The following is a 12,283-nucleotide window of genomic DNA, read 5'->3' as shown; positions in this document are numbered from 1 at the left end:
CAGCATTGTCTTGGGAAATCTGCAAATAGCAGCCCAAAGAGCCAGAGCCTTGCCTTGCAATTCTCCATGCTCTGGAAGGAATCACGAGCCTTGCTTGGAAGCTGAGCTGTGTTTCAGTTTAACCAGACAGGACTGCAAAGACCCCTTGCTGTATCAGCATTGTAAAGCCCAGGAGCAGAGCAGACAACGTCTTGGCGGGCCGAGAGGCGAACCCCCGGAGGAGCTGAGTCCCCGGGACAGTTTTGGCTCACTGGAAGAAGGAACAAGCACCGCTGCGAAGAATTGCAGCGGAAGAACCTCTTTTCTACGAGGCTTTCAGCTACAAAGCTTTCAGGGATAAATCCTGTGTCTCAGCAATAAGCTGCAGACACCAACAGAAAGTGAAACTGCTCCTGCAGCTCTCACGCGGTCGACACCATTTTGGCTTTGTTTAAACCCCCCAGGCGTGCCACGGGGTGCCAGGATCAGTGAGGCATTATGAAACCTGATTTTTATAAGCATCTATTACAGGTCTGTTGCCCTAGGGGATTCTGGAGTTCCCCCCACACACCGTGGGCAATCTCTGGCTCTGTTGCTGACGTTCCTTTTTTTTTCCCCTTTACAGTTTTAAGTGCTGTTTGTTGTTTCTGGATTTTTGCTCATATTGTTTAAATTGTTACCTGTTCCTGCTGGTGAGAGATCTGTTCCACAGCCCAATATTCCAAACCAGTAAATAGGTTTTATGAATATTTTCCTATTTTTTTTAATGATTAATAAAGTTATTAATATTTTTATTAACCATTCCACCTATTGAATATGAATAACCTCCTTGAGATCATAACAAAGATGGAAACAAAAGAACACATGTGATAAACACCACTGCCCGTGTTTGTCATTTTGAATGACAATGTTGGTAATTGTTGGTAGGGAAACATCCCTCCCCCTCCCCCCCTGACACCTTTGACTGCTGACTGTCTCTTGGGTTCTCTATTACAGACCTCAAATGAGCAAGAACCAGAGCAATAAACTTTAAGACGTTATCCAACAAATCTCAGGGGCTGCTGGATTTGCAACTGGATTATGTGCTTGAACTAAGCAGGCCACCTTCTATGAAGTATTATGGGACAAAAATGTATGAGATCAGTTGTGGAGCAATCACTCTAGAAAGGCAGAATCGAATTTTCTTTGTGTGAGTGAACAAATATACTTTAATACCTACACTCCTCTGTGTGTGTGACATGACAAAACAGCTGCCACACCTTTATCTTGCCTGGACCAAGTACTCAATATCAAATTGCCTGCCCAGTGAATCGATGAAGACTACTGTAAAAAGAGATGAACAAGAGGCATCCTGGAGACCTAATTACATATGAGCACTGCAGTTTGGAACATTCCTTTCTTTTCTTTCCAAAATTAATTATAGCTTTGTTCATTGTGTTCTGTAGTGATGAATACTAATATTTAAATTGCACACCACTATAATGCAAAATGTAAAGAGATTAAAAACATTAATTTTCATAACTCTCTTTGATGTGTGCATTTTGAAACCCACTTTACAGCTCCCTGTTAAGCATCAGGCATGGTTCCCTACAGCCAAACACTCAAGTACCAAACCAAGTTTGCAGTTTGGGGTTTCACAGTACCCAATCCAATAGCCACATAGCTCTTCTGGAAACAGGGAAGAGTTACCATCAGAGGCATGGGATGGTTCCCTAAAGCCAAACACTCAAGTACCAAACCAAGTTTGCAGTTTGGGGTTTCACAGTACCCAATCCAATAGCCACATAGCTCTTCTGGAAACAGGGAAGAGCTACCACCAGAGGCATGGCATGGTTCCCTAAAGCTAAACACTCAAGTACCAAACCAAGTTTGCAGTTTGGGGTTTCACAGTACCCAATCCAATAGCCACATAGCTCTTCTGGAAACAGGGAAGAGCTACCATCAGAGGCATGGGATGGTTCCCTAAAGCCAAACACTCAAGTACCAAACCAAGTTTGCAGTTTGGGGTTTCACAGTACCCAATCCAATAGCCACATAGCTCTTCTGGAAACAGGGAAGAGTTACCTACAGCCAGGGAGTGCCATTGCAAAACAAGAAATGCTTCATATAAGTAGATGTACACTGAGATGAATATAAACCCAAAGAAAGATAATGTCATCAAGAATGCAACACTGTTGAAAAAAAAATATGTAATTTTTAAGGCCCAATCTGTCTCACAGAAGTCTCTGAGTTCTTCCTCATTGACTCTTTTGGAACAACAAAGCAGATCTGAAATATCTGTCTAATAAAGATAATTGACAAAAATCAAGCATGGTTGACATCACAAAATGTAATAGTTTTGCATGCATGCTGAATGTGTTTAAATAAAAAACACATTACAAAGCACAAACACAGGTGTTTAAGTCAGGCATAGTCCAACCACGATAAAGCTATTTGCCTAACCTTTATAGAACTTACTCTGATAGGAAGTACGGATCCGTTTCGTTAAATCTGGATAAAAGTTAGACAGGCCACGCATGCAAAAGTTGTCTTTGGAACATGCCAGTACACCAGCATCAGCAGCAGGCAGAGGAAAGAGAGAAAAAACAGTCTAAAGTGAAAGGAAGTGATACCATAACCAGCATCTAGAACAGCCAAGGTGAAGAAATTTCAGCAGACGCTTACCTTCCAACTGGGAGATATAACAAGAAGAGTAATCAAAAACATAAAGGATGTGGGATGGATGGTGAGAAAGCAGCTGAGGCTATTTTGAGATGCATAGTTTCAATGAGTGATCTAGAAGTGTGTACTCCTCCTCAGTGGTCACTTATCCCCAACAGACTCCATTCTGGCAGCGCTGCATAGCTGGAATGTTGCCTTAAAGGAGTGGCCAAGGCTGTTACTGACACAGAGAGATTCTGTGTAGTACAGTGACTGATAACAGCTAGTTCCACATCACCTACCCTCCACATTTTGCACAAGGCTCTGCAGCACCATTGCTTGTGACTGGCTGCTCAAATCACTTTGGGAGCTGTTGTTAGGCTGTCCAAACCAGAGAGAGCAGCTGAAGTTAGCTTAAAGCCGATGCTTGTCTCTTCTCTCCTCAGCTGTGCCAAATTTACATCTTTAACAGTTGGCACAGATGAGAACTAAGCTTTGCCATGATTAAAAGCCTAGAAAGTGAGACAAATGGTCTTTCAGGAAGGGACATTTTATCCCCTGAAGTTTACTTTCTCTTTGGAGTACAAACATATTCCTGATTTTAAAAGTTTCCATTGGCTCTATGGAGAAGTAAGATTTGATGGTGTTGTGCAGGGTTGGCAATGAAAATGCTGATGTCATAAACCCACTACAGTCATAAACCCACTGCTTTTGTAATTTTACAGTTGAATTTAAAACTCAACATTTTCCAACAGATTTTTTAAGTCTAAAACTTCACAGCTATGTAAAACACGTGTAACAATTGTGTCTGACTCTAGCATGTCACGATGGAAAATGTAGAGCAAAAAGACTTGAAGCACAGAAGGTCTTCCAACTTTTTGTTTTCTCATACAAGTAAGTTTTGTAGATTACCAAGAAAGTGTGGTGAAATTTAGCTGCATTGATGGACTAATATTTCTATCACACAATGAGTAATAATAGCTCTGGTGTGATCCTACTGGCATCAGCTGGATTTTGTAAGTTTATAGCGAGAGCTTCAATTCACTGAAGAGTAGCTAATTTGAGCTACTTGTGACAGAGAAACAATTCACTGCTCTGCTGGTGATGATTTTTCACAGACTCAGCTGAGGGAATTACTTGCTGACCTCCATCCCAAAGGAAGAAACATCCTAAAGCATTTGGTTGCCGAGAAAGTGTTGGTACATAAAGCATGTCAGGTTTCTTTTGTCAAGTTGTAGAAACTCCACTGGCCAGCAAATAGTCATGCATTTCAAAAGCACTATAAAAAGCCACAGGCAAAAGAACCAAAGAACATATCAGGCTCATAAACACAATAATTTATTTCCTACCTGCAGCAAACTGCTTGCTTTTGCGAGGTGAACGGGGTTGACGCTGGTATGGATCGCTTGATCCATATAGGTCAAGGGTTCCCATGCTCAGCAGTACTGTCCTCTGCATAAAGTCCACCACGGCCAACCCATTGCAGTTGCCAAATGCCACTCTGAGAAAAGAGATGTTCCTCCAAAGTATCAGCAACAGGTAGTGAAGTGGTGCAAACAAGAAGTATTGCTATGAATTCTGCGCAAACATTGTCTTCAGGAACCACTCAAAGCTGACATTTCATAATTCTTCTTATTCTCATAACCCTGACTTTATAAATCTGTGTCCTGAAACACAGTAATTGATTTCCTAGAAGGCAGACTTCCCACTTGACCTTTCTGTGCCAACTGCATTGCTATTATGCTTAGACATTGCTTAACTGAACAACGTAATTCTAGTCACAATGATGCAAAGTAAGCCTACGAACCTGGACAGGGATCTTAAAAAGCAGTCTATATATAAAATACCAAAAAAAAAAGTTAAAATATAAATATGTAAATAATTATTTTAATATAAATGACAAATGAACTGCTTAGGCCACACCTTGAGTCCTGTGTCCAGTTCTGGGACCCTCAGTTTAGGAAAGATGTTGAGTTGCTGGAACATGTCCAGAGAAGGGCAACAAGGTGGTGAGGGCTTTGGAACACAAGCCCTATGAGGAGAGGCTGAGGGAGCTGGGGTTGCTTAGCCTGGAGAAGAGGAGGCTCAGGGTAGACCTTCCTGCTCTCTACAACTATCTGAAGGGAGGTTGTAGCCAGGAGGGGGTTAGTCTCTTCTCCCAGGCAACCAGCACCAGAACAAGAGGACACAGTCTCAAGCTGTGCCAGGGGAGGTTCAGACTGGATGTTAGGAAGAAATTCTACACAGAGAGAGTGATTGGCCATTGGAATGGGCTGCCCAGGGAGGTGGTGGAGTCACCATCCCTGGAGGTGTTCAAGAGGGGATTGGACATGGCACTTGGTGCCATGGTTTAGTTAGTCATGAGGTGTTGGGTGACAGGTTGGACTTGATGATCTCTGAGGTCTTTTCCAACCTTATTGATTCTATGATTCTATGATTCTTGACAGAATTTGACTGACAAATAAATTTCCTGTTGTTTTTTGGCTTTCTTGTATTTTGCTTTCAAGCGTAGGTAAATAGAAATTGTTAGAGAAATGATACTGAACTAAAAAGATTACTAAAGTGGGACAGCAGTTTCTGTGTTCATAAGTCCCCATGTTCCATGTGGAGAAGTAAAATAAAGGAATAAACCCAACAAGTTGCCATCAAGCTGCACCAGGGGAAGTTTAGGCTGGAGGTGAGGAGAAAGTTCTTCACTGAGAGAGTTGTTAGCCATTGGAATGTGCTGCCCAGGGAGGTGGTGGAGTCACCCTCCCTGGAGGTGTTCAAGAGGGAATTGGACATGGCACTTGGTGCCATGGTTTAGTAGTCATGAGGTCTGTGGTGACAGGTTGGACTTGATGATCTTTGAGGTCTCTCCCACCCTTGGTGATTCTGTGATTCTGTGAAGTGTCAGACTGATTCAGTAAATTCTTTAGGGAACAAAAAAATACAGCCATCTGTATTCTGAAAATTATTAACCTGAGAGTTACTGGGCTTTGAAAGCACAAGTTGCAAAAAGAGTTAGTGATCATTCACTCTGTGGTCAGCAAATTAGCAAAAGGGGTCAATACTTCTTGTGTCTGCACTTTTCTAGTTTTTTTCTAGGTTCCTTTCAACCCCATGCATTCAATGCTTCTATAACCAGCTAAAAACTAAAACAGAAAGTGCAAAGCAAAGCACTATTGGAGGTATATTTGCTTCCTCATCTTTCTTCTTTTTCCTCTTGAAACAATCAGGAGGAAAAGTGGTTTGTGTTTCTGTTTCTTCAAAAGTTGAAAGTTCCCGTGGAAAACTTCTGGATGGGTGAAATAGAGCTGCAAGCCTAACGTTAGGCCCCTTCTTGATTTGGGAGCTTAGTATTTTAAATGAATTTGCAGCCATAAATGTAATTAACAGCTTAAAGCTTTCCTTTGAGAAGGTTAACAAGGGGTTTGGAGCACAGCCCTATGAGGAGAGGCTGAGGGAGCTGGGGTAGCTTAGCTTGGAGAAGAAGAGGCTCAGGGGAGACCTCATTGCTGTCTACAGCTACATGAAGAGTTGTAGTGGGGTAAGGGTTGGTCTCTTTTCCCAGGTAACCAGCACCAGAACAAGAGGACACAGTCTCAAGCTGCACCAGGGGAGGTTTAGGCTGGAGTTTAGGAAGAAGTTCTTCCTGGAGGTATTGGCCATTGGAATGTGCTGCCCAGGGAGGTGGTGGAGTCAACATCACTGGAGGTGTTTAGGAAGAGACTGGATGGGGTGCTTGTTGCCATGGTTTAGTTGATTAGATGGTGTTGGGTGATAGGTTGGACTCGATGATCTCAAAGGTCTTTTCCAACCTGGTTAATTCTATTCTATTTCTATTCTAAGACATGATCAGTGCAAATACATAGAATACATAGAATACATAGAATAAACCAGGTTGGAAGAGACCTTCAAGATCATCGCGTCCAACCCGTCAACCAATCCAACACCACCTAAACAACTAACCCATGGCACCAAAATGGCTACAGCCTGCAGGAAAATCCTCTAAGCTTGTAAGCAAACCAAATTCCCTTTCTACAGGATGTTACCATGGAACAACCTTCTGTATTCAGAAGCCTGGATACAGATTCATAGAATCATAAAATGGTCTGGGTTGGATGTGACCTCCAAAGGTCATTTAGTCCAAAGCCCTCAGCAGTCACCATACCTAGAACAAATATTTTACCAAGAAAACCCAGGAAGTGGTCATTATAACACTGCTGAGGAAGAGCAAGAAATCCTAGGCAGACATTAGTACTAACAAGTAATTACAAGTAATTACTATTAATTTAAGACTGCTTTCTAACATCCAAGTCTTCATGAAATCAAATACAAAACAAGAACAATGAATTTTCCAGTTCTGAATGATGAACAGAATCAGTTGCTAGGAGATATGGGTATCTTTCAAAGAAATGTCCTAAAATCCACATCAAACATTCTGAGGCTAAATAACAGGAGAAAACTAAATTCTGATGAAAGAAATGATTGTACCCTGTCATAGTTGAGACAGACAAAGAGAGAGGGAGAGAGAAGAGACACTGAGGAAAAAAAATGAAGGAGGAGGCCTTTCGTTGGTAGCTTCAGGAGGCATGTTGTATTTAGGTTGTTTGGCTATTTTACTGATACATGCATTTCTTTCTGAAATGGTCACATACTTAATATGTGTGTTTTAGAGGAGGCTGTCTTGTAAATGATTCCTACATCTAGTAGATAAATAATTTAAGGGATATGATTGAATCAGATATGTTAAGGAAACCAGCCTGAGTACCAGGAGAACGGCAAACTATCAGAGGAGTTTACAAGTGAGAGAATGGTGAGATGATTCCTGAAATCAGAGCAGGGGCCAGTTCTGGGCTCCTCAATTTAAAAGGTGTCCAGAGAAGGGCAGCGAGGCTGGGGACAGGTCTGGAGCACAGCCCTGTGAGGAGAGGCTGAGGGAGCTGGGGTTGCTAAGCCTGGCGAAGAGGAGGCTCAGGGGAGACCTTCTTGCTCTCTACAGCTATCTGAAGGGAGGTTGTAGCCAGGTGGGGGTTGGTCTCTTCTCCTAGGCAACCAGCACCAGAAGAAGAGGACACAGTCTCAAGCTGCACCAGGGCAGGTTTAGGCTGGATGTTAGGAAGAAATTCTTTATAGAAAAAGAGATTGGCCATTGGAATGTGCTGCCCAGGAAGGTGGTGGAGTCACCATCACTGGAGGTCTTCAAGAGGGGATTGGATGTGGCACTTGAAGCCATGGTTTAGTTAGTCCTGAAGTGTTGGGTGATAGGCTGGACTTGATGACCTCTGAGGTCTTTTCCAACCTTATTCTGATTCTATGATTCTATGCTATCTCAATGCCTGAGACTTGCAAGGGTGCAAATCAGGCCAAACCCTAACAACTTGCCCAAGTGACAAATACAACTAGGTGTGGTGAAATAAAATAAACTTCTGGAGTTCATGAAAATTTTCTAGAGTCCATGAGTAGGAAACTGCCAGGAAACTGCCTGGGATCTCAGGTCAAATACTTGACAAAAGAGCCCTTGATGACAATGTTTTTGCACAAACATAAAGGCTCTGCACAACGTTCCCAACATCTCTGAAGAAAGTCAGATGACTTACTGATATCAGAAGGAATCAAAGAGCTAACATTCATTACAGCCTATAGCTTTTACTGGAGGAATACATTCTACAGGGAAAACCATTTCAATGCATCTGGGTGACTCCCAGTGCGAGAAAACATTAAAAATTGGCAAATAAATGGAACCTGAGGGACAAAGCACACACAGAGATAATGCCCACTTGCATTTTCATACAGAGAATTTAGCAGCTGAGTGTTCCTTATGCAATGTTCCATTTCAGGACACTGGTTCTCTTGCAACCAGAGATTAGCACAGACAGAAAAATGAGAGGACAATTTCCAACTAATACAGAATGCCATGAGAAATTGCATCGAACAATTAATCACAGGACCGTTTTGTATGAAACACATTTCACCTCGGCGATCCCTTCAAAATAACCTTCCAAAATTACAGCCTTCAAAGGGAATTAGATTTTGCTTGAAAAGATGGATGGGATAATATGAAAAGATTCAGGCTTTTAAATAGGAACAGTACGAAAATATTGGCAAGAATGACAGTTTAACGTCTCATATCACAATCTTTATGTGAGTTCAAAATGATTTCCCCCCCAAGCCTCTGTGCTGTAGCAGGCTTTGACTGTTTTACTTTGATTTCTACAGGAAACTTTCTGGGCCCCTCAGCTTAGGAAGGATGTTGACTTGCTGGAACTTGTCCAGGGACGGGCAATGAAGTTGGTGAGGGGTTTGGAACACAAGCCCTACGAGGAGAGGCTGAGGGAGCTGGGGTTGCTTAGCCTGGAGAAGAGGAGGCTCAGGGGAGACCTTAATGCTCTCCACAACTACCTGAAGGGAGGTTGTAGACAGGCAAAGGTTGGTCTTTTCTCCCAGGCAGCCTGCACCAGAACAAGAGGACACAGTCTCAGGCTGCGCCAGGGGAGGTTTAGGCTGGAGGTTAGGAAGAAGTTCTATACAGAGAGAGTGATTGCCCACTGGAATGGGCTGCCCGGGGTGGTGGTGGAGTCACCATCATTGGAGGTGTTCAGGAGGAGAATTGATGGGGTGCTTGGTGCCATGGTTTAGTTGATTAGGTGGGTTGGATTGGTTGATAGGTTGGACACGATGATCTTGAAGGTCTCTTCCAACCTGGTCTATTCTATTCTATTCTATTCTATTCTATTCTATTCTATTCTAAGAAAAAAGGTGGTTTAGTGCAATAAACAATACATCTATGCAACTTTAGTTTCGAGGTACTTACAGTCCATAAGCAGAGTTCACAGCAAGACTGGTTATCTGTTGTGGAGGCTCACCATCCACCCACACCAACTGAATAACAAGATCTGCTTGGTAGCCAGGAGGCATTCGCACGGGTCGAGTCTTAACACTAAGAGGAAGAGGTACAAAATAAGAGCAAGCAAACAGACAGACAGACAGACAGACTGGGCCATGTGTAACAACTGCTTCTCTTGAAAAAACAGTAGTGAGAAACAATCCCTGAGTCATTTCAGACCAGCACCAGCACTTGCAGCATCCTGTGCATGTACCCACACATTGAAGCTAAGTATTCCAATCAGAACTGGGACATTCTGAAGGAATTCCAGGCTTTGAGCTTCATTTCTGTTGCTGAAAAAAAGTCTGAAAACTTCAACATTCCCTATAAGAGAAACTTTAGAGAAGACATTTGGGGGTGTGGGGGGGGTGTCAATAAAAATAATTGTTGTGTAATGATTTTCCTTTGCTTTTCCCTTTTCAGAGCATTTTTAATGCTACCTAATGCACACTTTAAAAAAAGCATCATGAATAATCAGCTTGAATGGAAAACCTAAAATGCATCCTTCCAAAACTTTGACACAGGACATCTCTGTATTTTTGGAACCTTCTTGCTCTGAACCTCTGTTGGATGATAGGTTGGACACGATGATCTTGAAGGTCTCTTCCAATCTGGTCTATTCTATTCTATTCTATTCTATTCTATTCTATTCTATTCTATTCTATTCTATTCTATTCTATTCTATAGTGGTGTGAGGTTTAATCTACCTGCATCAACATAAAGCAAAGCTGAACTCAGCTGGAGAAGCAAATGGAAAGCTGTGTTTTACAAGCAATAATAAAATGCAATGAATATATACAGAATATACAGTATTTACAATAGCATACAAGAATTTACAGGAAAGAACACAACACAGATCCCCTCGAGGAGAATCTCCCCTCTGGTTCCCCCCAAACCTCTCTCCCCCTCCTCCCCTTTCCCCTTGCAGTTAATTAGGTGAAAAAGGAGAAAGAGAGAGAGAAGGATATTAAGGGAAATTCATTAGCTCAAAGCAGTTGTTAAGAAAGTTAGTTATTCTAATCTTATCAGTTTGCAGTTCAGGGTCGACATGCCTGCAGTCTGGCCAAGAACAAAAGTCAGAACAGACTGAAGCTGGAGTGAGTGAGAGAATGCTAGAGATATTTGCTATGGCACATCTCACATCTGACCAATGAAATTCATTTAGAATTAATCTTCATTTTCTTTTTTTACACCTAAACATTCAGCTAGAGAATTCTGCAGCTGTCCTTTTCTTAAAGGCACAGCCTGACCTGTCACAGGACCATGACAGAAAAAGGCAAAGAGGCAAGCCATATATAATGATATAAGCCATACCTTTCTGTAGTGGTCCTCAGCACTGTGTGTTCAAAACCTACCAACTTGACAATTCCATTTGTCCATCTAGTGCAAATGGGTTCTGTTTTCTTCTTGGACTATGATCACCTGATATGTAATGTGGTCTTAATAAATGAATGCTTCTTACATAAAAGCTGATGTAATTATTAACACCTGTGACCAGCAGGACCAGGGAAGGGACTGCTGCCCTATACTCAGCAGTGGTGAGGCCACTCCTGAGTTTAGTTTTGGAACCTGGAACCCTCCCTATAAGAAAGGCATTGATGTGCTGGAGTGGGTCCAGAGAAGGGCACTGAAGCTGGTGAAGAGGATGGAGAACAGGTCTGGTGAAGAGCAGCTGAGGTTGGAGGAAGTGGGCATTGCTCTCCTCCCCATAGTAACAAGAGATAGGATGAGAGGAAAAGGCCTCAAGTTTCACGAGGTTAAGGTTGGATATTAGAAGAAACTTTGCTGAAAGGGTTCTCACACACTGGAATAGGCTTTCCAGGGAGGTGGTTGAATCCCCATCCCTGGAGGTGTTTAAAAGAGACAGAGATGTGATGCTGAGGTACATGGTTTAGCACCAGACCTAGTGGATAGTTAGATAATGGTTGGACTTATCTCAAAGCTTTTTTCCAACCAAGATGATTCTATGATGATACAAGGAAAGAAGATATTATGCAATAGTAGCAATATTTTGTGGTGTTCAGGTTATTCATTAGTACATTCCTACTCTAGGTAGTAATTTACACAAAAAGCCCACTAGCCAGTGTGGTTTTACTGCAGCTGTAAATAGTGAGAATGCTATATTGCAAGCCTCTGCAGAGTCATGACAGGATGTAGTCTATCACATCTAATCATCTACCCCTGTGAAAAACAGTACCCAAAGGAAGACTATGAATTGTGAGAGGAAGGAGAGTAGACAGTTAATACAGACACAGACAATTCATTCTGAGGAACTGCAGGGGTTTTGCATAACTATTTCTTTCTGCTATAAGCACCTCTCTGTACATATATCTCTACCATAAATAACTTAAGCACTATTATCCTATGTACTGGATTGGAGAGATCTTTGATGGCTCTTGGTGATGCAGACTGTCTCCTGAATGTGACTAAGATGTGACTCAGCAAACTTTCCAAGAAGCCTTGGCCCAGACTGAGAGGACACAGTCTCAAGCTGCGCCAGGGGAAGTTTGGAAGTTTAGGCTCAAGGTGAGGAGAAAGTTCTTCCCAGAGAGAGTTGTTGACCATTGGAATGTGCTGCCCAGGGAGGTGGTGGAGTCACCATCCCTGGAGGTGTTCAAGAGGGGATTGGCTGTGGCACTTGATGCCATGGTCTAGTAGTCATGAGGTCTGTGGTGACAGGTTGGACTTGATGATCTTTGAGGTCTTTTCCAACCTTGTTGATTCTATGATTCTGTGATGCTGAAAAGATCATGGGACAGACACCAAAAAAAAAACCAACTGATTTTTATCCAGCAG

At 42.4% G+C, this 12,283-nt stretch overlaps 1 protein-coding gene across 2 annotated transcripts in view; it reads right to left on the bottom strand.

Moving 5' to 3' along the window:
* The window catches only part of STXBP5L (syntaxin binding protein 5L), a 255,306-nt gene that overhangs the window by 60,327 nt on the left and 182,696 nt on the right, over nucleotides 1-12,283 (bottom strand). The window contains exons 17-19 of one of the 2 annotated variants that reach the window (XM_009906530.2): nucleotides 9,416-9,541; nucleotides 3,969-4,120; nucleotides 2,437-2,508 (exon numbers count right to left, since the gene is read on the bottom strand). In XM_009906530.2, the coding sequence (XP_009904832.1) occupies nucleotides 2,437-2,508; nucleotides 3,969-4,120; nucleotides 9,416-9,541 (350 nt within the window). The remainder of the gene's footprint in view (nucleotides 1-2,436; nucleotides 2,509-3,968; nucleotides 4,121-9,415; nucleotides 9,542-12,283) is intronic. The other variant, XM_054163231.1, reaches the window with a different exon arrangement.

The sequence above is a fragment of the Dryobates pubescens genome, chromosome 8 (genome assembly GCF_014839835.1).
Source record: "Dryobates pubescens isolate bDryPub1 chromosome 8, bDryPub1.pri, whole genome shotgun sequence".
Lineage (NCBI taxonomy): Eukaryota > Metazoa > Chordata > Aves > Piciformes > Picidae > Dryobates > Dryobates pubescens.
The sequence above is the reverse complement of the archived record's forward strand: the minus strand, read 5'-3'. Positions and strand labels throughout refer to the sequence as shown.